This window comes from Nycticebus coucang, chromosome 1, assembly GCF_027406575.1.
Source record: "Nycticebus coucang isolate mNycCou1 chromosome 1, mNycCou1.pri, whole genome shotgun sequence".
Lineage (NCBI taxonomy): Eukaryota > Metazoa > Chordata > Mammalia > Primates > Lorisidae > Nycticebus > Nycticebus coucang.
In genome coordinates this window covers 184,011,881-184,035,134 of record NC_069780.1, presented here as the reverse complement: position 1 = coordinate 184,035,134, position 23,254 = coordinate 184,011,881, and the positions used below count along the sequence as shown (strand labels likewise).

Sequence of the window (23,254 nt, the reverse complement as noted above, 5' to 3'; positions counted from 1 at the left end):
TGCCCCTGTTGAAAGGAGTGATGAGGAGCATTGTCATGGTGGAGAAAGATGCTGAAGCTTTCTTGACCATTTTTCTGGTAAACCTTCATCTAACTGTCTTAAAACACTCTCATAATAAGCAGGTACTATTTTTTGACCTTCCCGTTGAAAGTCAACAAGCAAAATGCCCTGAGCAGCCCAAAAAACTGTTGCCTTGCCCTTTGCTCTTGAGTGGTCCACTTTTGTTTTGACTAGATCTCTTCCCCCCGCCCTGGTAGCCATTGCGTTGATTGTGCTTTGTCTTTAGGATTGTACTCGTAAAGCTATGTTCCATCTTCTGTTACACCTTGTCAGAGAAATGCTGTAGGATATGCTCTTGTCATGGTTTTGGCACTCATCCAGCGGAAAGTTTGTTCAACTTTAATTTTTCATTCGGAATAGTGTAAGTTGAGCCAGTTGAGATGTCTGTGGTGTTGGCTCTTGTTTCTGCTGTTAATTGTTGGTCCTTTTCATTTATTTATTTATTTATTTATTTTTGGCCGGGGCTGGGTTTGAATCCACCACCTCCGGCATATGGGACTGGCGCCCTACTCCTTGAGCCACAGGCACCGCCCAATTGTTGGTCCTTTTCAAATAGGGCATGAACAGGTTAATTTTTTCCTTGAAAATGGATGTGGCTGGTCTGATGCCATGAGCTTCATCCTCAACATTGTCTGTCCCTTCTTAAAGGACTGATATATTTGTAAACTGCTGATTTCTTTGAGGCATTGTCCCATAAACTTTTTGGAAAGCATCAGTGATTTCAACATTCTACCACCCAAGCTTCACCATACATATGGTATTTATTCTTCAGCTTTAGCAGAATTCATGTTTCTCTGAAAGGGGCTCTTTTTGAACTGATGTCTTACCTTTAGTACCTCAGACTAGAGCCTGTTCACATTTGTTCTCAGAAATACGAGTTTATTTTGCAGAAAATTTTTGAAATCCATGCATAATTTTTCATAATATGCATTTTTTCATGAAAATAAGTGGCCTTTTTTTTTTTTTTTTTATAAGTAGTCTTTTTGAAGACCCCTTATATGTGTTCTACTGGTTTGAGAACTGGCTTCTATTTATGCTTAACAAAAGCATTGTTATAGGTGTAATTAGGAACAAATGATACATAGTAGGTTTTGTTTTTTTTTTTAATAAGAATTTCTGAGTCTTCCTCATAAGGAATTGGTTAACTCTTTACTGTGGTAGCCAAAGGAGGTGTTTTTTGTAGCTGTTCTGGTGTGTCCATGGGCCATACTGTTCTGGTCCTTGGTAACACTTTAGAGCAGTGGTTCTTAACCTTCCTAATGCTGTGACCCTTTAATACAGTTCCTGTGGGTTGTGACCCACAGGTTGAGAACCGCTGCTTTAGAGGATGCTCATCCCCCCTGCCGTGGTTGCTTAACATTCACATAGGACACAGAGTCCTTACTAGTTACATTTCTAAGGAAAACGTACATGTGCAGCCAGCATCTGTTACTGCTGAGGGACCACTTGTTTTCCACTTTACAGGGTCTCTTTTGCAATGTTTTCTGTCTAGCATTGTGCCCCATGCAGATCTTCTAGCTTTTAGTGGGTGTTACAGCTTCCAGCTTCTGTCTGAGCGTAAAATGGGTCCCTTTACATTCCTCCTTGCATCTCAGTCCTTCTGGGTTTATCACCCTTCCTAAAATACTGTTCTTTGGAAGTGTCTCTTCCCCTGAAGCTGAGTCCAGACTGAGGCAGAAGATTTTCTTATTGTATTAGTGAAAAGATTTTTTTTCCCCACTTACTATGAGGGTTGGCAAATATGACCTTCTACCTAGTTGTGTAAGTAACATTTCTTGAGAACTTATTATTAATAGTTTATTGTCTATGGTGGCTTTCATGGATGGTAAAGTTGAGTAGTAGTGACAGAAACCTTATGGCCCTCAAAGCCAAATTGTTTCTTACCTGGCTCATTTCAGACAAAGAATTGACATTCCTGTCCTAGTCTTATCCCCTGTTTGACAGTCTCAGATCTTTGGAGGGGTTTCAGTTTTAACTTGCCACCTTCAAAGAGTCTGATTCTTGTCATTGTGACCCATTTGGTGGTTAAAGATCAACCCTTTTGGTTATTTTGGCTCCTGGCTTACCACTCTGAGTTTCAACTTCCCTTATTTTTATTTTTGCCATTAGACATGTTCTTTCCTGGGAACTGCAGTCAGAGAGTGTAAGTAGTTTGCAGTTAAGGAAAGGTACTGTTGTACTCCATAAGCTGCTTGAAGTCAGGTTCTGCCTGGTCCTGTGTCTCCAGCTCTTAGCCTCGTGCGTGGCATGTAGTAGCCAGTGGAGTCGTCCTCCCAGGGAACCATAGCAGAATGGGAATTCAGGTATCATTTGATGCTGCCCAGCTGTGCAGGGACCCCAGCTTCCCAAACCTCGCCGTCCCATGTAGGCCTCTGATTCAGCCCGTGGCACCTCCCCTCAGTCCTGAGGTTCTTGGCCTCCCCTGCTCTGCCCAGGAGGCCAGGGCTTATCTTGCTGTGCCCAGGAGTGAGGACTGTGATGATGACTGCAGCAGGAGAGCAGGAAGGCATGCTCTTCTCCGGGAGGCCCTTCCTGAGCTGGAACTGTGCTCTCTGTTTATGCTGATAACCCTGCCTACTGAGAAAATGTGGGCCAGTGACTGTCCTGACTCTGTACATGTGCAGTTCTTCCCTTTTGGGGAGGTGAGTGGAAAGGCAGATAAATGGGAACATGTCCTTCCACTAAGGAGACCCTCAAAAAATATTTCTTGCATTTAAAAAATGAAGGGTCTTTCTTTAAAGACTGGCTGTGCAGCACTGGTGTTTGTGGTCTCTTGTATATTATAACTCAGGGCTCTGTTTGACTTTTACTAATCCTGATCCTTCTGTTATCCTTATCTGTATTATTTTCCCTCTTATGTAAATGGTTGCTTTTCTTTCTAAAAGGATTCGTAATGAGATTTTTAGAAATAGGCAGTTCTTATAGTTTACTTAAAATTTTTTGATTAACTTAAACTACAAGGAGAGTTTAGGGTCTCTCCTTTGTGCTCCTCAACCATCCTGGCATCCTCACCCTGGCTTGTAAATGCCTGTTGTTTTTCTTCTTGAGTAATCTGTAAGTACCTTCAGGACACAGTCTGTCTTCTTTACTTTGATATCGCTAGCTCCTCAGTGCTTGGCACATACTAGGCGTTCAGTAAAGTATTTGCTGAATTTAGTTGAATAGAAGCATTTTTATTCTTTGTACAACTTCCTCAGGGGTAAGTATGTTAAAAGGTACTTCTGTATTTCTATTTTAAGATCATCACTAAGATTTGTATCTTTAATAATTTAAAAAGGAAGTCAAGATGTGCATGAGATTTTTACCTCATTTTCTTCCTGAAACACACACGCTAAAATATGCATAAGTGTGTATATGCTTACACCATAAGAGCAAAGCCCAGACTGCCTACATTAGATAAGGAAAACCTAAAGGCCATTTTTTTACTATAACAATTGTCTGACTGTGAGTTGTGTTTTTAATTTTGGAAACTATGTTGTTAGAGTCAGATGAGGTCTGTGGATCAGTAAACACTCAGAGTTCTGTTAGTCTCTGGTTAATCGTCAACTACTTATAGCCTTTGGGATCAGGGAAAGACGTAAATTAAGACAATTACATGTAATTTTTATTGTAGTAGGTGTTATCTCTTACTATACTGGTTATTAAAAAACTACGGATTGTAGGAAGTTTTTCCTCATAGTTTGGGCTGTTCTTTCATTTGATTAGAAAAATATTCACAAACAACCTGTGTCAGTACAGTTCTAGGTGTGGACGGGACACAGCTGAGAAACAGAACAAAGCCCTTGCCCTCAAGGAGCTCACATTTTGCTTAGTGCGTGTTGTGTGTGTCGGAGTTGGTTGGCTCTAAGAGTCGAAGGAGTCTAAGGTGAAGTGAGAGGAGTAGGGAATGGTAGTGTGTGTGAGATGCTGTGGCGGCAGGGCGTGGGTGATGTTGGAGAAGAGGCCGGTGGGGGTGAGGGAGGGAGCTGCCCTGCACTGCGGGGAAGAGCAACGCAGGTGTGTGCAGGAGTACTAAGGGTTTCGGTGGGGCTGGGGCCCGGTCTGTGTGGGGAGTGGTGGAGCTGAGGCCAGAGAGGTGGCAGGGCCCTTGTGGGGACAAGACCATGAGAAGGCAAGCCCCTGAAGCTATCTTAGCCCAGGAGTGTGGATGTCATGTGACTCATGCTTGGGTGGATCACCCAGTTAGCTGCCATGTGGAGAATGGTACGAGGGGCGTGGTGACAAAGGAGATCCACTGGAAGACGCCCGTGTTATCTAGGGGAGAGGAGATGGTGGTCAGGGGTAAGTGGTGGAGGAATTCTGGATATTTTGAAATGAAATGAGAGAGAAAAGGAAGGAGTAAAATGTGACCCCCAAGTAATGCAGTATCGTTATTCTGATTATGCTTTGGTTTGTCATTTGCTTTTTTTTTTTTTTTTATTCTTAGAACCTAGATTAAGTGTGGCTCCTGAAATGGATATTATGGACTACTGCAAAAAAGAATGGAGGGGAAATACGCAAAAAGCAACATGTATGAAGAAGGTATGACACAGAGGTGCACATATTTCAGTCTTTGACATAGTCTCTCGTAAGTTAGTTACTATGCCATTTTATATTTTTAGACATTTGTTAAGATGACTGCTATTAGACTTAGTAAATATTGGTGTTCTAATTTTAGAGATGAGGAAACAGATGCTAAAGATAAGGGATTTGTTTAGAGTCACGGTATTAATACAGAATCAGCATCAGTTATTCAGTAACTTAATTTCTTTGAAAAACACATAAATGACTCTGCTGTTCAAGAACTGGGCCAGCCCTTGGTTGTCCTCTTGGGGTCATTTGAGAATGCCCTTTTTGGCCTAGAGTTGTACCCCCACTTTCCATATCACTCTGGCTTTGGTTATACACCCACCAGTTTCAGGGGCCTAGAACCCTTCTCCCTCCCTACCCAGAGGGATCTGGGACTGCTTTCTTCATTTAGGCATCTCAGGAGCTGCCTCCTTCCAATCAATTTCATAGATTGGCAGCAGTTTCTAAGGCTGTAGGGTGACATTAGGGGCTCCTATGATATGGTCCCTCTGTGGTTATTTGGGTTGTTTCATTGCTCCGCTGACACACAGTGGCCCACTTACACTGCACAGCTGATTAACCAGCAGACCCTGACCTTGTGGGCTCTATCCTCAGATGTATTTCAAATCCTACATTACTTATCAGTAAGTTGAACCATGTGAAATTGCTGCTATTTGACCATTTGGGGGCCATATAAAAGAGACAGTTTTGACCTAAATCCACCACCTCTAGTAACCTTTGGGTTATATCTTTTGCTTATTTTTCTCTTGGGATTGTTTACTGTGAATTTGAATATAGTACTTAAATATTAGATATACTGGCCTATAATTTTGATAGAAATATCTTTTAACATTTTTTGCTTACAACTTTATTACTTAGAATTTAAATTTTTTTTTTGTTTGTTTGTTTTTTTTTTTGTAGAGACAGAGTTTCAGTTTATGGCCCTCGGCAGAGTGCCATGGCCTCACACAGCTCACAGCAACCTCCAACTCTTGGGCTTACGCGATTCTCTTGCCTCAGCCTCCCGAGTAGTGGGACTACAGGCGCCCACCATAACGCCTGGCTATTTTTTTGTTTTTTTTTTTGGTTGCAGTTCAGCTGGGGCTGGGTTTGAACCCGCCACCCTCGGTATATGGGGCCGGCGCCTTACCGACTGAGCCACAGGCGCTGCCCAGAATTTAAATTTTTAAAATATTGAATACATGTCTTCTTTTCCTCAAGAGCTAGTTCTTGATGCTCACCTTTCAATATGTACATCAACTGCCCATGGGCTGGGCTTAGTCAAAATGTAGCTGCCACTTGTAAAGCTCTGAGAGCAAATGGCCTCTCTGCTCCCTGCAAGTCTGGTCTGTAGACGCCCTGTTTTTAGGCCCTTGTTAAATAACTCATTCATGAAATACCTGGGACTCTCAGCTCCTTTCAGAGATTAAGAATATATTTGTAAAACCATCTGCTAAATATGCTATGGGCCATATGTAGATCTTCCAGTCCCTATCCCTGAATCAAACTAGATAACCAGAAAGCCAAGTTTCTAAGCTGTATTTTCTCATCTGTCCTAGAAATGCTTTCATTGATTTACAATTTTATTTTGTAACCTCAGTTCTCTTCAAAGGATCTGCCTTGACAGTTGGCATCATGAAGTTCACAATTGAAGATGTCTGAGTTATCTAAATGTTCCATGTTTTGGAAGTCATGTTGAAGTCATTCCTCCCTAGGGTTAGTTCTAGGGAAAAAAAGATTTGACCTTGCAGTTGGACTTTCTCAGTGATCAGATTATCAAAGGTGCATCAGTTAGGAAAATATCTCCATCAGGACCTGCGGCAGTAATCAGAGTATCTCAGGTGCCTAATAACAGCTTTCATCTCATTTTTATTTTAGTCCTTTTTTGTGTAATTGTTTTGGATATTCTTTTGGAAGTAAGTCTAGATAAATCTAAATTTAATTTTAAAAGGTTTGATTCACCTCTGAAATAACATGAGCAATCTATGGATTTGGCAAGGTGCATTTGGAGTTGTATTTGCCATCGTAAGTATTCCAGGGCAGTTGAGGATCCATCATAGGCAAGAGGTGCATATTAGTAGACGTGAGTCTGCCTTGATGGGTCATTATATGTTGCAGTGGTTGGACCACTAAATAAAAAGTGAACTCTCAAAATTTTATTATTGGAAGGAAGTTCTTTTATATTCACTTAGAACTGTGGTTCTCAACCTTCCTAATGCTGCGACCCTTTAATACAGTTCCTCATGTTGTGGTGACCCCCAATCATAAAATTATTTTCGTTGCTACTTCATAACTGTAATTTTTGCTACTGTTATGAATCGTAATGTAAATATCTGATACTAGGCGACCCCTGTGAAAGGGTCGTTTGACCCACGACCCGCAGGTTGAGAACCGCTGACTTAGAACATTATCCTATGACTCGAACCTTAAAAACAACCTAATGATGAGGTTCCAGTACTTAGATACATGGGGTGAGGTGGTCTGCATTTTGCTGAGGGTGACACTCCTTTCTTTGAGTTCAGGGTAGGAAGTAGGTTTTGAGTGACAATCAAGGAAGAGCAGGAAGAGTGAAGGGGCTGACTGGATCTGGGGCCAGTGGGTTGGGTACCACAGAGGTGGTCCCCATGACTGAAGTACCCAGCTGGACAAATCAGGGCATCACACATGCTAGTGGACCACAGTCACTGGGATTTTATGGTGTCCTTTTCTGGGGTATGTTTCAAGAGTGGCCTATTTGGATGACTGTTTTTGGGCAGCCAAGCATGTCACTGAACATTTTCATTTCCTTGTTTTACTTCCAGACTAAGCAAAAGTGACACTTCAGTCCACTTTTTTAAAAGAGTCTAAGAAGTCCAGACATCTTCAGGCACGTAAACTTTTCTACATACACAGCCCCCCCCCACACCCACCATACACACACATCCCTTGGAAACTTTGGATTTTTATATATTTTTAAAATATGTAGATATAAATGTGTACGTAACCTAATGTATACCCTCATATTAATCTGAAATAAAATTAGGTGTATGTGTCTCTTTTCTTACCTCTTCATTCATAAATTTAAGGTCAATTTAAATACAGATTAAACCCTTCAGAATGTTGGTTTTCAGTGAGTGTTAGAATAATTGCTTAGAAAGAGACCTATCACTCCAGCTTTGGGGGTGGCTAGTACTTTAATATGTGATTGTTATTTTGTATGTCTGATCTGTTGCATCTGTTACATATGCTGACAGTTTTTACCGTGGGAACATTTGTTAACTTTTGATTAATAAAGAGGAATTTGCACATCTTATGTGAAGGACTCAGTCTTGTTTCCATTTTTCTAGTGATTCTGGCAGATACTTTCCACAGGAATGAAACTCCACCTGTTTTCTGAAGTCAGTCATGACCATTTTGAATTCTTTTATACTTCTCCCCAGGGCTATGAGGAGGTGTCTCAAAGATTCACTTCCATAAGGCGAGTCCGTGGTGATAATTACTGTGCACTGAGGGCCACACTGTTCCAGGCCATGAGCCAGGCAGCAGAGCTGCCCCCCTGGCTGCAGGACCCAGAGCTCATGCTGGTACGCTGCCGCTGCAGGTTTGAGTCCACAATGTTTAAAATGGTTTTTGTGAGAAAACTTCCTTTTTCTGTCTCTGCTCCCGGCAAGTATTATCTGCAATATAAGGGCTTATTCAGTTTTGTGTGGTTGGGATGATTTCATGTAGTTAAATTAGCAGAAATAACTGGTATTTCCCAAAAGAGAACAACAATTTTTTTTTTTTTTTTAAGATAGCATCTTACTTTGTTGCCCAGGCTAGAGTGCCGTGGGATCACCCTTGCTCACAGCAACTTCAGACTCCTGAGTGGGTTCAAGTGATCTTCTTGCCTCAGCATCCCAAGTAGCTTGGACTACTGGTGCCTGCCTAGCTGATTTTTCTATTTTTAGTAGAGAAGGGGTCTTTCTCTTGCTTCGTCTGGTCTCAAACTCCTGAGCTCAAGGAATCATTATGCCTCGGCCTTTCAGGATGCTAGGATTACAGGCATGAGCCACCACACCCAGCCAAAAAGATAAAATTTTTGTGAACAATTTAGTTGAATTAAAGAGCCGATATTTAGAGTTTATAAAAAGCACTTAGGAACTGTTTGATTTCATTGTTGGTGTCAAATATTTTAAGTGGCTATATATTTTACTCTTTGAAACTACCAAGGTTTAAGAATACTTATTTCTTTAGTGTTAGCTATAATTCAAGAAATTAGTACCCTCTGCAAAGTGTGAAAGTTGGCTTAGCGGGGCGCTGGACAGCAGCACTGGAAGAGAGATGATTAACATCACACGGAGAGAGGCTTCCTTGGGAAATAAAGAGTCAGGGGTTCTTCCAGGCTTAGTCCTCGTTAGTATTTTAAATCTGCCATCTGTCATGTGGTAGAGATACACTGGGAAGTCATGTGTCTGACTGTCCTGATACAGATAAAGTCACATACTAGGTTGGATGATAAGACTATCCTGAAAGATCAAAAATGACAAGATGATATTAGTTGGAAGAAAATAGAAAGTCTGTGCTTACATTAGAAAAAACCCAGAAGTATAGGGAGATCTGCCTAACAATAATTTATGAAGGAAAAAAAAGATGCCAGCATTTTAATTGCTTTCAAGCCCACTATTAATAGGAATGAAAGGTAATGTCAGCAATAAAAGCCCAGGTGCATTTTAAAAGGAATTCTTTTGAGAATCAGATAGTAACAGCCCTACCTTGAACTGGCTGGTCAGAGCCCATCTTGAGCGCCAAGTTCTGTTCTGCCTGTATCTCTGTAGCAGATAGGAGTGTGACCAAGAGGGTTCGTCTCATTCTGGGAGCATTTGGAGCACCTGGGGTAGTTGCCTCAAATGTCTTTGAGAGAAACTTTGAGGAAGTTGCCTCAAAAGTCTTTGAGGGAAACTTGTTGCTGGCTAAAGTAGTTAGACTATATTGGTTCTCAACCTTCCTAATGCTGCAACGCTTTAATACAGTTCCTGTGGGTTGCGACCCACAGGTTGAGAACTGTTCAGTTAGAGGCTTTTTATAAGTGGACAGGGTATCCCCTGCTTCAAAGCACAAAACCAGGCCTGGTGAGTGGAGGAGTACTGGCTCTCTGTTGCATAACAGTTTTATAAACCAGTATAAAATTATCAACTATCAAAGTGACATTTGGAGTGGGTGCAGTGGCACATGCCTATAGTTTCAGCAGCTTGGGAGGCTAAGGTGGGAGGATCTCTTGAGCCTAGGAGTCCAAGCTGAGCAACGTAGGAAGACCCTGTCTCTTAAACAAATACCTAGGAAAGATATTTTCTCCTAAGCAAAGATGTATGTCATATTGAGCAGATTTGGTTTTTCAGTATTACTTACTACTTTTTTATAGAGGCAAAATAATTTGATATACTAGGCTTCTTTCCTTTGCAAATGATGTCATCTGTTAGTAGTAAACTATTTCAGAGTGTTGGTCAGCTGGTAAAGCATGCCTGTGGATAGAGAGAAGACCCTGCTAAAGAAGCAAACAGGGTTTCAGGGCTTTTGCCTTAAGTCCTATACTTGACGACCATAGCTTGATTTCCAAATTGTGACCTAAATCCTCCTCAATTTTAGGATAAGTTTTCTTTTTGAGTCTACCTTTGAGGAGCTGTTTAGATTTATGGGCTTAATTGACAATGAATTTGAATTTTTATACTTTCTGAGAAACCCAAATGCAAATATTGTTCCAAGTAATTAAACATAGAAAAATGCCCTTAAAAAAAGTGAAGCCCATTGTCCCTTTTCTTTTGTTAAAAGGATACATTTGGATACATCATCTGCCATTGTAGAAATGGTCTAGGTAGATTGTGTTCCATCTCAGTATATATTGCATGTGTCAGTGGTGGGGTTTGCGGTAGTTTTTCTAACTTAATTTGTGTAAAGTGAAAATAGTTTAAAAATTGTCAAGTGTACTTTCCAGATTCTTTTCTTTTCTATGTGTATCAGCCAGTATATTTTTCTCTTGGGAGTACAATCTAATGAGATGGTTACAGTGATATTATTTTTGTCATCTAACTTGTATTGAATGCCAGGAGGCCTGTGTCAAAGGAAAAAAGAACACATAATACCTGCCTGTCAGTTTAGCATTATTAAACTTTGGTTCTTGTAAATACCAGGCTAAAGAAATGATTTTGTTCTTGTCTTGCTCTCATCCAGCTAGAGGACTTATCCTCATGTTGATGTTCTAGCCCCTGGCAGTTTCACATGATTTGAACACTTTTCGTCACACAGTCTGCTCTGTCATATTGGTTCTGAAGTGTAACTGGGTGACAGATTTAGCACATGCTTTGGCTTTGAGGGGACGATGGAGAAGGGAAAGGATCTACAGCTTAGTCTGGCTGTGCTGACCAGACTGCTTCTGTAGCTCCCCCCAGGCGTCCTGCAGACCTTCCCATGGGTACCTTTCCATTCCTGATCTCACTCTGACTCCTCCACCTGCCTTTTCCTTGGAAGGTCCACTCAACAATGGCTTTGTTGAGTGAGCAGGTATGTGTTGGAGTGTGACTGGAAGAAATCCAGGTTGCAACGGTTATATCTCCTTCCATTTGCAGATTGAGAAATTGTTCTCCTAAAATATGATTTAGTTTCAAGATATTAAAGGGAAATGGGAGAGCTAGACTGAGCGACCCCCTCCCACTTCATCCGACCTCAGGGGAAGAGACCCTGGGCTTTCTTTGTACTGGTGACCGTATTCTCTGGCTTGCTCTGTTCCCTGCCTGTGAAGTGGTCTTTGTCCTTACTGCCCCTCCTAACAGTTCACCCCATCCCCTCATCTCCTGTCGTCCTGTCCAGGTTTCCTGTTTGTTTTATCTGTCCAGATCCCAGTCTCTGTGTTTGCCTTCAGGTCATTTGACCCTGACCGCAACCATGGAGATGGCTTGGTGCTGGCCGAGGACAGCACCTCAGTCCCTAGGAAGGTGTACCCTTTAGATCAGGGATTCTTTGGTTTCCACATTTGCTAAATTTTATTATAGAATGTCTCTTAACAGGTGGGACCTTGATAGTGTTTGTTTAAAGTGGGATATATTGTATATCAGAGCTTTTTTTTTATGAGTTAGTTTTGAGGATGGTATATTTTTGTTATTTGGCTGTCCTTACCATGATGTCAGGAATTACAGGCATTTGCTAGAGAAAAAAGGATGTTTTATGGTTTAATCACAAATGAAATGACATCTAAACTAATTACCTACTTTATTCTTTTTTTTGTTTGTTTTTATTTTTGAGACAGAGTATTACTTGGTCACCATCAGTAGAGTGTGCTGGCATCATAGCTCGCAGCAACCTCAAACTCTTGGGCTCAAGCAATCCCTCTTGCTCACCCTCCTGAGTAGCTGGGACTACAGGTGCCTGCTACAATGCCCGGCTATTTTTTTTTTTTTTTTTTTTAGAGACAGCATCTCACTCTGGCTCAGGCTGATCTTGAACCCTCCTCGGCCTCCCAGAGTGCTAGGATTATAGGCATGAGCCACTACACTCGGCCCCTACTTTTATTCTTAAATACTTCCATCACTGTTTCTTTTTTAAATCTTGTTTCTTCCTTAAATCTCACTTATTCTATTGGAAGTCTGGTTCCTATGCTTAGTAGAAAAGAATGCCTATTTATAAGTGCTATATGTGTTGTGACCCCCGAAAGCATTTAAAGTTATATTCATTTTTTTCTTCTGAATAAGTAATTCCAACTCCTTTATTTTTTTCTAATAGTTTCTTCTTGTTGCCTTATTGTTTTGGATTTTCTCTAGATGAGATTCCTGCTCTAGAAGTACACAGCTTGAACTGTGTGATTAGCAACAGCTTGATCAACATGTGAGACAGAATGAGGAGACTGACTTCTGTGTTTCACTCTGCACTTAGGTTTTCAGAGTCTCCCGAGTAATTCAGTTACCTGCTTTTTAGATAACTGATGTCATAGGATGCTCGGCTGGTCTTCTGGGCTTCCCTTTACCTCCTTTCCCAGCTCACACTTATGTAAGTGCCAGTATTTTCTGTCCAATTGTAGTAATAGATTTTTGTGCCCAGTTGTAATTTCAGCTTGGTACCACTTGAGGGTGCGTTAGGTTCTGGTGATGAATCTGAGACTGAATTGAGAGTGTTGGAGCAGAGCTGCCCACATACTGCCAAAATACAGGACAGTGTGTGCAGTGAGCTGGGCTGGTGGGTGGTCATTTGTCATCCTAATAAGATGAGGAATGACCACTCCTCCCCTTGCTGAGTGAGCTGAATTGCTGTCACTGTGGTAACAGTGAAGAGTAGTTTACATCCCTGTGGTTGTTTTGTGTTTTGTAGAAATGAAACCACCCCAGTTTTAAACAATTGCAGTCAACTGAGAAGGTACAACAGGTATTACCATTCAAGTCTTAGATTTCAATAGAACTGAGCATGTGGCCTCATTTAAAACTGTATTTATAACTGCTGAACAAGTTCTGTTTCCTCATAGGGTGCTGTAGGATTTAATTATTCTTTAATGATCTTTTGACTTGGAGGCGAACTTTTTTTCTTTTCTAAGCTTATTAATAGTGAAGTGACATGCCCGTGCCCAACCTATATATGATTTTTCTCCTGACACACCCAGTACTGTTGGAAAAGTCTCTTCCCAAGCTGTCATCAGTCAAGTTATGTCTTAGCTTGCCTTTCAAACTGCAGATTATTGTTGATAATTAAGGGGACAAAAAATAACAAATACTCCCAAGGAAAAAAGGAAAGGAGACATATGTAGTATTCAGCTGTCAGTTCCTTCATGAGCTAGGTGGTCACGGCTCCTTTAACCCCTCCCTGCTGCTGCTGCTCTGCTGTGTTTTTTCATCTTAGTATATTGGCTAGCCATTAAACTAGATAAATAGTGTCTCTTTGAATGTTAAAACCTTAGGTATATGTGTTAATGTTGTTTAACAAAAAATCTTTCTTCCTCTTTTAGTGGATTTTAAAAATATCTGATAATAGATTTTATTTTCCTAATCAGGAAAGGAGCATATTTGACTTCACCCTGGACCATCTCACAAGCTTGGAAGTTCCTTCCTGGCCGTATGTTAGGTAGTGGTAGGGAGGCTGCCAGTGAGCTCCACAGCTGAAGGTGGTTGGTATGAAGATGTGTTATATCATGGTCATGGCCTCACCACCTCTGTACAGTTGCTGTGGAATGCTCCTGGCCATGGTTGGACTCTCACAGGGTAGATTGTGGCTTCATATCTCAGCCAAAAGCACCGTTTCACTTCAGCAGCCTTCTGCTGGGTAATACTTTCTGAGTTCCTAACTTCCAAATATAAATCCTCCATCCTAAACCTACATGGCAGATTTGTAGGAATTAAATCTGAAAACAGAGGTAGGTTTTATAGGCTTTATAGTTTCTTATAGCTTGGATCATGTGATGGAGTTCTGGGAATGTTAACATCGCTTTATCTCTTTGTTTCTTGATGTTCTAGTTACCAGAAAAACTTATAAGCAAATACAGCTGGATCAAGCAGTGGAAACTCGGACTGAAATTTGATGGGAACAGTGAGGACCTCGTTGATAAAATTAAGGAGTCCCTTGCTCTGCTAAGGAAGAAGGTTTGGAGCGTGTAATTTCCTGTCTCTGATAAGTGTGAAACTTTTGCTCCTGATCACCCCAGCAGACCAGCTCTTAAGTCAGCTCCACTCAGTTGGTTATTGAATGCCCTTTCTGATTTTAGGCAAAATGATTTTTTTTTCTTCTTTTCTTTTTTCTTTTGAGGCAGAGTCTCACTCTGTCGCCCTGGGTAGAGTGCCATGGCGTCATCGTAGCTCACCCAACTTCAAACTCTTGGGCGTGAGCAATCATCTTGCCTCAGCCTCCTGAGTAGCTGGGGCTACAGGTGTGCAACACTATGCCTGGCTAGTTTTTCTGTTTTTAGTAGAGATGGGGTCTCACTCTTGCTTAGGCTTGTCTTGAATTTCTGAGCTCAAGCAATCCACCTGCCCTAGCCTCCCAGAATGCTAAGGTTACAGGTGTGACCCACCACTCCCGGCCAGCAAAATGATTTTAAATGAAGATAAACTCTTCTTGTGAGGTCTTTGGAGAAATGGAGACATACCAGTATTATATATTCTTTGAGGAGATGCTATGGACTGGGGTATCAGATAATGAAATGTTTAACTTTCTTAAAAGGAACACTTAGCCAAATGTAGTCTTTGTTCTACGTCATATTAATAAATTTCAGGGATATCAGGTAGTCCATATTTCGTACAGTATTGTTAGTGACACTAATCACATTATTCTTTCTAATTATGCTTATGTTTTAAGAGTCTGCCATGTTTATTAAAAACTCATTTTCTTTCCCAGCGATTTTCCAGTTAGCAGATTTAGTAACTTGTCTTTTGAAAACTGTTCTGAGAGCTTCTTTGGAACAGTTGATGTTTGAAATTCTGCCTTTCTCTGGCTTCCCATTACCTCTCTGTGCTGGATGTCCTGCCTCATGCTGGCCTGGACTGCCCTTGAGGGTGTTTGCTTTGAATAGCATGGATCTCTCCTCCCCAAGAACCCTGCGTTGTGAGCCTGTCATTTGCTCTGGGCTTTATTGGGTGGTAGGGCCTGGTAAGGAGGGGGCTGACACAGACTCTCAAGATCTTTCATAGCACACACCCCAGGTGGTGATCTTCTACTCACATGTGATCTGCTGCCCCATTAGGCTTTCAGGCTCCTTGAGGGACCATAACCTATGCATTTTGCACCCCGTGCCTAGTAGCAAGCCTGGCACAAAATAGTCACGTGGTAAGTGATTTATTGAGTGAATGAACTGAAGGCCCTGACTTCCTGAAATCTGGTTTTTGCTTACAAAGGTAAGAAGTGTTTACTGGAAAGTACACTGCCAAAGGTAGAACGATAGTTCTTCTACTGTAAAGAAATGTGAGAGAGAAGGGAAGAGGGATTCTGTTTTTGTTACCTGTTGAGTGGAACACAGGACTTTGTTGCCTAGTCCCTGAATCAGTGGAAGGTTGAGGGCAGAGCCTTGTGTGAATGAACGCGAATGTTCTTCAGTTCATCCAGTGGTCCTACTTTCCTTTTCATCTGTTTTGAGATCTTGTGAAATTGCTATTTTTGCTTTATTAAGTGTCTCTACTATAATTAGACCCTGATGTTTGCAAATGTTTATGCGATACCACTTTATAATAACAGTTTTCATTAGTAATGTGAGCCACTGTTAATTACTAACACTTCTTTGCCAGGCTCTATGCTGAAAGTTTCACATGTTGCTTAATTCTCACAACTATGAAGACATTGTTGCTATGGTCATCACTGTTTTGTAGATGAGGAACTGAGGCCAGGAGGTCAGTTAAATGTGCTGCAAAAGCTACCAGCTGCTTATTGATGAGGTCTTGATTCCATCCTAACCGTTCAGTCTATAGGAGGGGTGGCCAGTCTTTAGCCACTTACGTGCAGATTACATGAGGACTTTTTGCTTACCTGTGGTGGTGGATATCAAGAAAATTATGCATGGACCTTTTTTTTCTTTGCTCATCAGTGTTTGCTGGTGTTTGAATATTTAATGTGTGGCCCAAGACAATTAAGTTCCTCCAGTGTGATGCAGAGCAGCCAAAAGATTGGACACTCCTGTGTCTAGAGCCTTGCCCTTGGTTGCCAACTTACCTACCTCTGGAAGATAGGAGATGTAGACAGCATGCTCCAGCTTCCAACCTAAATACTGGAGAGAGTTCTGTGCAGTCATTACCATTAAAATTTACTCTCAGATTTATAAGGAGTGGTATTCATGTTGGCATCTCTTACTCTCATTCAGTGTGACTTAAAAGCACGTATATTCATAGGTTTCCTCATTCACTTAAAGTGTCTGCCTCTGTTCACTGAATACCTCACACTCTGCTTTATTCTTAATCAGGGTTAAGAATTTGCTGAATGGATTTGTTCATTTGAAACTCCTATGTATTTTTGCGGTTGGAGTGGCAAGTTTAGTAAACTGATATTCAGGAGACCCTACACTCTTGCTTGCCTTCTGTTTTGGAGGTTGGCTTTGTGTTTCTGGGTGCTGACTCTCCTTTCAGGCCTCATGCATGCACATTACCTTTTCTGTAAATATCTCTGATTGACTGGGTCAGTCTCATTGCCTGGGAAATTAGGGGAGTCAAAATTACTATTACATGGCCCTGGTACATCTCCTTATTACATTGTACTTTTGTTTCAAATTAGTGGAGGGAAAAGCTGAGTGTTTGGTCAAAAGAGTACCATTGGTTGAGATAGAAACTTGAATGTTATGAACATTGATAAGTGACCCATGCTTACCTACTTTTGAAAATAACTTTGTGCTCATAATATGGAAGTATACCAGGGGTTTTTTTTGTTTTTTTTTAAGACAGAGTCTCATTTTGTTACCTTTATCACCTTCGATAGAGAGCTGTGGCATCATAACTCACTGCAACCTCAAACTCTTGGCCTCAAGTGATCTTCTCGCCTCAGCTTCCTGAGTAGTTGGGACTATAGGTACCCCTCATAATACCCAGCTATTTTTTTTTAGAGATAAGAGTCTCACTCTTGCTCAGGCTGGTCTTGAACTCCTGAACTCAAGCAATCCTTCCATCTCAGCCTCCCAGAGTTCTAAGATTACAGGCATGAGCCATTGCACCTGGCCCTACCAGGGATTTTTAGAAGAAAAATTCTAATTCTTACTTAACTTTTTTATTGTAGTGGACAGGCCTGGCTGAAATGAGAACTGCTGAGGCAAGGCAGTTAGCTTGTGATGAACTGTTCACAAATGAAGAAGAGGAATACTGCCTCTATGAAGCTGTCAAATTTCTTATGCTAAACAGAGCTATTGAACTATATGATGATAAAGAGAAAGGAAAAGAAGTACCATTTTTCTCTGTGCTCCTGTTTGCTCGGGACACATCAAATGATCCTGGACAGCTATTGAGGAACCACCTAAACCAGGTGGGTCACACCGGTGGCCTTGAACAGGTGAGTTATATATCCCTTTGGGAATATATAAACCCAAAATATAGCAGCTTTAACCATCAAACATCTCACAGCATTTGTGGGTTAGGAATTTAGGAGCAGCTAAGGTGGGCAGTTCTGGCCCAGAGTCTCATGAGGTTGCAGATGTATGTTGTTCAGGTCTGCAGTGATCTGAAGGCTTGATTGGAGCTGGAGGATCTACTTCCAGCATGGCCAACTCAAGTAGCTGCTGGCAAAAAGAGTCAGTTCCTTCCCAGTAGGTAGAGGGTTCAGTTTCTGTTTGCTAGAAGCCTGTCACTATATCCATTCCACTCTCAAGGTGAGGAAATGTAGGCTCCACCCTTTCAAGTGGGGAATGCCAAAGAATTGTACCTTTACTGCCATTATCTCAGCCTGGGCTTTATTCTGCAGGGTGCTGGGTGGGATCAGGACCCTGCTGGCTCTAGCAGGCTACAAATAAACGAAGCACTCAGAAGAACCATTTGAAGGGTACTGTTTAGTCTTGGCAACTGTAACTGCATTAAAAATAGAAATTGAGTCACCAGAGCTAGTAGAGCCCAGCATGCTCTTGTGTCTTTTTTATAGATACGGAGTTACAGATAAGTCTGGAGTTTTACACAGAGAGCCAGTGCAGTATTGTCCCTGAGCCAGAAGTTGAGTCTCTGTACGTTGCACTGTCTTTGGTGTGTTTGTTTCCCTAAAAAGTCTTTTTTTTTTTTTTTTTTTTTTGAGACAGAGTCTTACTTTGTCGCCCTTGGTAGAGTGCCCTGGCGTCATCTCTCACAGCAACCTCAAACTCCTGGGCTTAAGCAATTCACTTGCCTCAGCATCCCGAGTAGCTGGGACTACAGGCGCCTGCCACAATGCCTGGATATTTTTTAGAGACAGGGCCTCCCTCTTGCTCAGGGTGGTCTCAAACTTGTGAGCTGAGGCAATCCACCTGCCTTGGCTTCCCAGAGTGCTAGGATTACAGATGTGAACCATTGCGCCCTGTCCCCCTAAAAAGTCTTAATGGGATTTCTTTTTTTGGTGGAATAGCTAAAAACTAAAGTGGTATTAAGCCCATCTGTCAAAGTGCCACTCTCCTACTTACGCACCTGACTTGTGCCTGCCTTTTTCTTGAAAGTCATAAGTGCCAGGGTAGATGGTGCAAGGAATAGATAGTTAGGTTTCACTCTTAGGTGTCCTGGAAGGTAGGAATTTCTTCTTTTGTTATTCCCAGTGAGTGAAAAAGAGCAAAGACTGATGGTCACTTCTGGGTCAGGCAGGACTGATGATAGTTATTTTGATCTGTACACATAATATGGGTTATTTAATGTCTCCTTGCAGTAAAAACTCTGGTAGAGCATGGTTTGCATATTACACTGAAGTTAGTCATTTTTGAGACCCTACAAGGTATGCTGTAATGGTGAATCTATTCTTTTGTTTTTAGTAGGAGCTTTTTGGAAATATAATTTATATATCACATAAATTTACCCTTTTAAAGCTTTGCAACCATCACTATAGTCTCATTTTAGACCATTTTATAACCCCTAAAAGAACTCCCATGCCCATTAGCAATCACTTTCCTTTCCCCCTTAACCCTAGGCAGTCACTAATCCACTTTCTGTCTCTATGGATTTACCTATTCTGGACGTTTTATAATAGAGGAAATTGTGCAGGATGTAGTCTTTTGTGAGTGGCTTCTTTTATGTAGCATAATGTTCTTAAGACTTACCCTTATTGCAGTAATATCCTGTTGTGTGGATATATCACATTTAATTCATCCATCTTTCAGTTTCATGGGTATTTGGGTTATTTCCACTTGGTTTGAATATTCATGTACAGTTTTTTGTGAGGACGTATGTTTTCAGTTCTCTCGGGTATATACCTAGGAGTAGAATTGCTAAGTCATCTGGTAATTCTTTGTCTAACATTTTGAGGAACTGCCAAACTGTCAAGGCAGCTGTACCATTTTGCGTTTCCATCATCACCGTATCAGTCCCATTTCTTCATGTCTTCACTGATACTTCTTATTGTCTTTTTATTGATGTAATGTTCACATAACATAAAACTGACATTTTAATGTGTACAACTCAGTGACATTTACTCTATTTACAATAAACCCCACTTATATAAATTCAGTCCCCAAATGTTTGTTACCCCAAAAGAAAACCCTATACCCATTGAGCAGTCACCCCCCATTATTATCTTTTTGATTATAGCCACTCTGGTAGGTATGATGGCATCTCATTGTGGTTTTGATTTGCATTTCCTTAATGACTTAGGACGTTGAACATCCTTTCATTTACATGTCTTTGTAGAACTGTCTATTCAAATCCTTTGCTCAATTTTTAAGTGGGAGGTTTTTTAAATTGTTGAGTTGTAAGAGTTCTTTATATGTTTTGGGTACAGGTCTCTTATCAGACATAATCCATTCTTGATTATCTGATTAATATAGTAAAGGATTGGGCTGGGCCCAAAGGGGAGGAAAAAGGGTAGCTTTGCCCTTGTGCATTTTCTGGGATAATGGATGGAGTAGGATATTAAGCCCCATCTTTAAGTGTTGCCTCTTTCAGGAAACCTGTTTGCTTTTTTCTACCCAGGTTGAAATGTTCCTCCTTGCCTATGCCGTGCGCCACACCATCCAGGTCTACCGGCTCTCCAAGTACAACACAGAAGAGTTCATCACAGTCTACCCCACTGACCCACCCAAGGACTGGCCAGTGGTCACCCTGATCGCTGAGGATGACCGGCACTATAACATCCCTGTCAGAGTGTGTGAAGAGACGAGTCTGTGAGGGACGCCTGCCTGGACAGCCTAGTGACGTGATGAAGGTGCACAGGCAGCTGCTGGGTTTGGACCTCAGGCCTGTAGGTCTCTAGGAACGATCTGTGAGAACTCCTGGGTCCCTGGATGCCAAGTGGGAATAGGATGTTCTGAAGACTAGCTTTTGATAATAAGAATTAACCAAATCTCTTTCATCTGTTATGCAGTATGTTTCAATGGGGGCCTTCAGTGCACACCTGTTGAAGGTGCGAACTGTATCTTCTCCATAAGACAAATACTTTTGTATCAGAGACTTATTTTGGAGAAGAATGTATTCTTTATGTCTCAAATCAAAGTTCTCTTTAATAGCAAAGTGGCTTTTAATTTTTTTAAGACAGTATTTTTTTGTTTGTTTGTGGTAATGGGTTTCTGTAGTAATCTTCCTATTCAGGCTGCTCAAGTGGTATAATTCTGGGATGGATCTATTAATGGCACAGTCATAACATCCTCTGATGGCCTCATGTTATTCTTCAGGAGGGAAGAGCAGTGGTTTGGATTTACATATTTATTAAGGCTTTTTTAAAGCAGATTGTCTTGCAGAAGATTGGGAGTTGGGTCTAAAAGTGGGTTATTTCAAGGCCTTTTTGAAGGCTAGCTCAGCATTAGGAGGGAGTAGTGAAATGTCATCTCACTACTAAGTTCTAAGTAAGTTAGAAAGTTCCCTTAGAACTTAGAACTTCTTACTCTGCAAGGCTATGACAGATATCCAGTGTCCCCGGCATACTGAAGTCTGGGGCTTGGTGCAGGTGCCCGTCAGCGTGGACGAACACTGCCTGCAGTTACACTTTGGTGTCAGGAGGTGTGAATTATTCTGAGGTTCCATAGATTCTTGTTGTAGTCAGAACAGAGTTTATTCCACCTGTATTTTAGAGGAGGAAATTAGTATTGACCTAAGTTTAGAGGTGGGGCTGAGCAGAAGCCTGGTTTTCCTGTGTCCTTTCATGTTGTGCTGGAGAGCGCATCCATTGCCAAATGCACCTCACACATCTGGTGCAGGGAATGAGAAACAGCAAACTAAGATTTTTCCTGAGTAAGTTGAAGCAGAGGCTGAGCTGCCTGTGCCCTTGAATGGTTTGGGAAACTGAGGGAGGCCACGTTCTTGGTTATGAGCCATTGCCTGCTCAGGACAGGCTGGGGTGGTGACGGGGTGGTGAGTAAGGGGTGCCCTGCTGAGCAAGGTCAGCCTAGGGCATGAACCAGAGATACCAGTTCTTAGGATTCTCTGGGTAGCACTGGCTCAACATTTGTGGCAGTGTGAAGTACTGAGCTTTCTTTTATAATTAAAATATTTTATTTGGTTCAATTTAATATAGTTTGTAAGCTATCTAATCTTTTATGGGGGAGGGGCAAACGTTCTTTGAAAATGTAAGTTTTGCTTTTAATTAAAAATTTAAGTCTTAGTTAAAGTTAAGAAAACTCAGGACGCACAAAACTATTCAGACTGTTACTTTGGTATTTTTCCCATTACCTCGTTAGTCATATTCACCACATTTTGCTAGATATTAATTGATTAAAATGTTGGAATCAAATTCTGTTCTAAATGTGTGTGAATGCATTAGAGAGGCTTTGTTTTCACTGTGAAATGAGGTGCCTTAAATAAGAAGGGACCTAAAAGCCAAATTAAAGTAATAATAATGACTTCTTATTGGCTTTGATGCTTCATTTTAGTATTTGTAACTGTACACCAGGAAATGCTTACTATTTATTTTTGAACATACAAAGAAATACAACTTGATGTGTTTAGATCCTACATGGTAGTAAGGAAATGTGTTCCTCATGTATATTGAATCTGAACATTGATTCATGTACATTATTGAATTTTGAGCATAGACTTCCGGGGTGTGTCTTCTTTTGATGTTAATACTCACAATACTGAGTATTAGCCCCTTCCCCACTTACAGGGGAAGGATCATTCTTGGTCTCAGTTTCCCCATCTGCTTCTTGGTCAAACATATGGTTCACTTTGGCATAAACACCCTGGGGCCCTGCCCTTGAGACAGGGTAAAGGGGATGTTAGTTCTCATAATACTCAGGGTAAAGGAGATGTTAATACTCATAATACTCATTTATCTTTGCATTTGGAAAATATATCATCTTTGTGAACTTGAACTGGATTTGGGGGCAACTTATTGTTTACATTTCATGTTGTTTTTTGATCCTGTGTATGATATTGTTAGTGAGTGCAGAAATTGTGGTCTTAACCACCACATTGATAAAGGTTTAGGGTGTGTTTATTTTATGTTGCTTTCTGTCCCAAGGCCTTGTCACTCTGCTGTCAGACTATTGTCCAGGCTTAGTGGGATCATAGCATCAGAGAAGCAAAGATTTCCAAGGAATAGTAGTACTTCCGGAAATAGAAATGATTGGCCAACTTCTTTTTTTTTTAAAGATGGTGACTTGCTCTGTTGTCCAGGCTGGAACTCCTGGGCTCCAGTAATCCTCCTGCCTCAGCCTCCCAAATAGCTAGGAGTATAGGTGCACAGCACCACACCTGGCTATTTTTTTTTTTCCCCTATAGACATGGTCTCAAGATGTTGCTAGGCTGGCGATTGGCCAACTTTAAAAATAACATTTCTTTGTCATTTTCCCAGAGTCTTAGTTCCATTTCTCATTCCTAGTCTTGAGATCGTTGGGTGAGATGGACAGGTTAGAAATTGAATTGAGATGTAAATGGATTCAGGAGGATAAATATACTTAGAAGGATAAGGTGTTCTAGAGGAAGGAAAAGGAGTAGGAACTATACTGTGGGTAGTTTCTGTCCCAGAATTTATTGCGAGAGTTCTGAGGTTTTTGACCCCATGGTATTAGCAGAAAAATTACCTCATCCTTAAGCAGCTATGATTTGCACCTGTGAGTTCATTTAAGGTGCATTTACACCTAAAAGAATTTCTG

The 23,254-nt window shown here is 41.2% G+C and overlaps 1 protein-coding gene across 1 annotated transcript in view; it reads left to right on the top strand.

Moving 5' to 3' along the window:
* The window catches only part of OTULIN (OTU deubiquitinase with linear linkage specificity), a 33,091-nt gene extending 11,084 nt beyond the window's left edge, over nt 1-22,007 (top strand). The window contains exons 3-7 of the mRNA XM_053592969.1: nt 4,487-4,581; nt 8,028-8,171; nt 14,055-14,180; nt 17,287-17,556; nt 20,139-22,007. Of these exons, the coding sequence (XP_053448944.1) occupies nt 4,487-4,581; nt 8,028-8,171; nt 14,055-14,180; nt 17,287-17,556; nt 20,139-20,333 (830 nt within the window). The 3' untranslated portion in view covers nt 20,334-22,007. The remainder of the gene's footprint in view (nt 1-4,486; nt 4,582-8,027; nt 8,172-14,054; nt 14,181-17,286; nt 17,557-20,138) is intronic.
* The last annotated feature ends 1,247 nt before the right edge of the window (nt 22,008-23,254 follow it).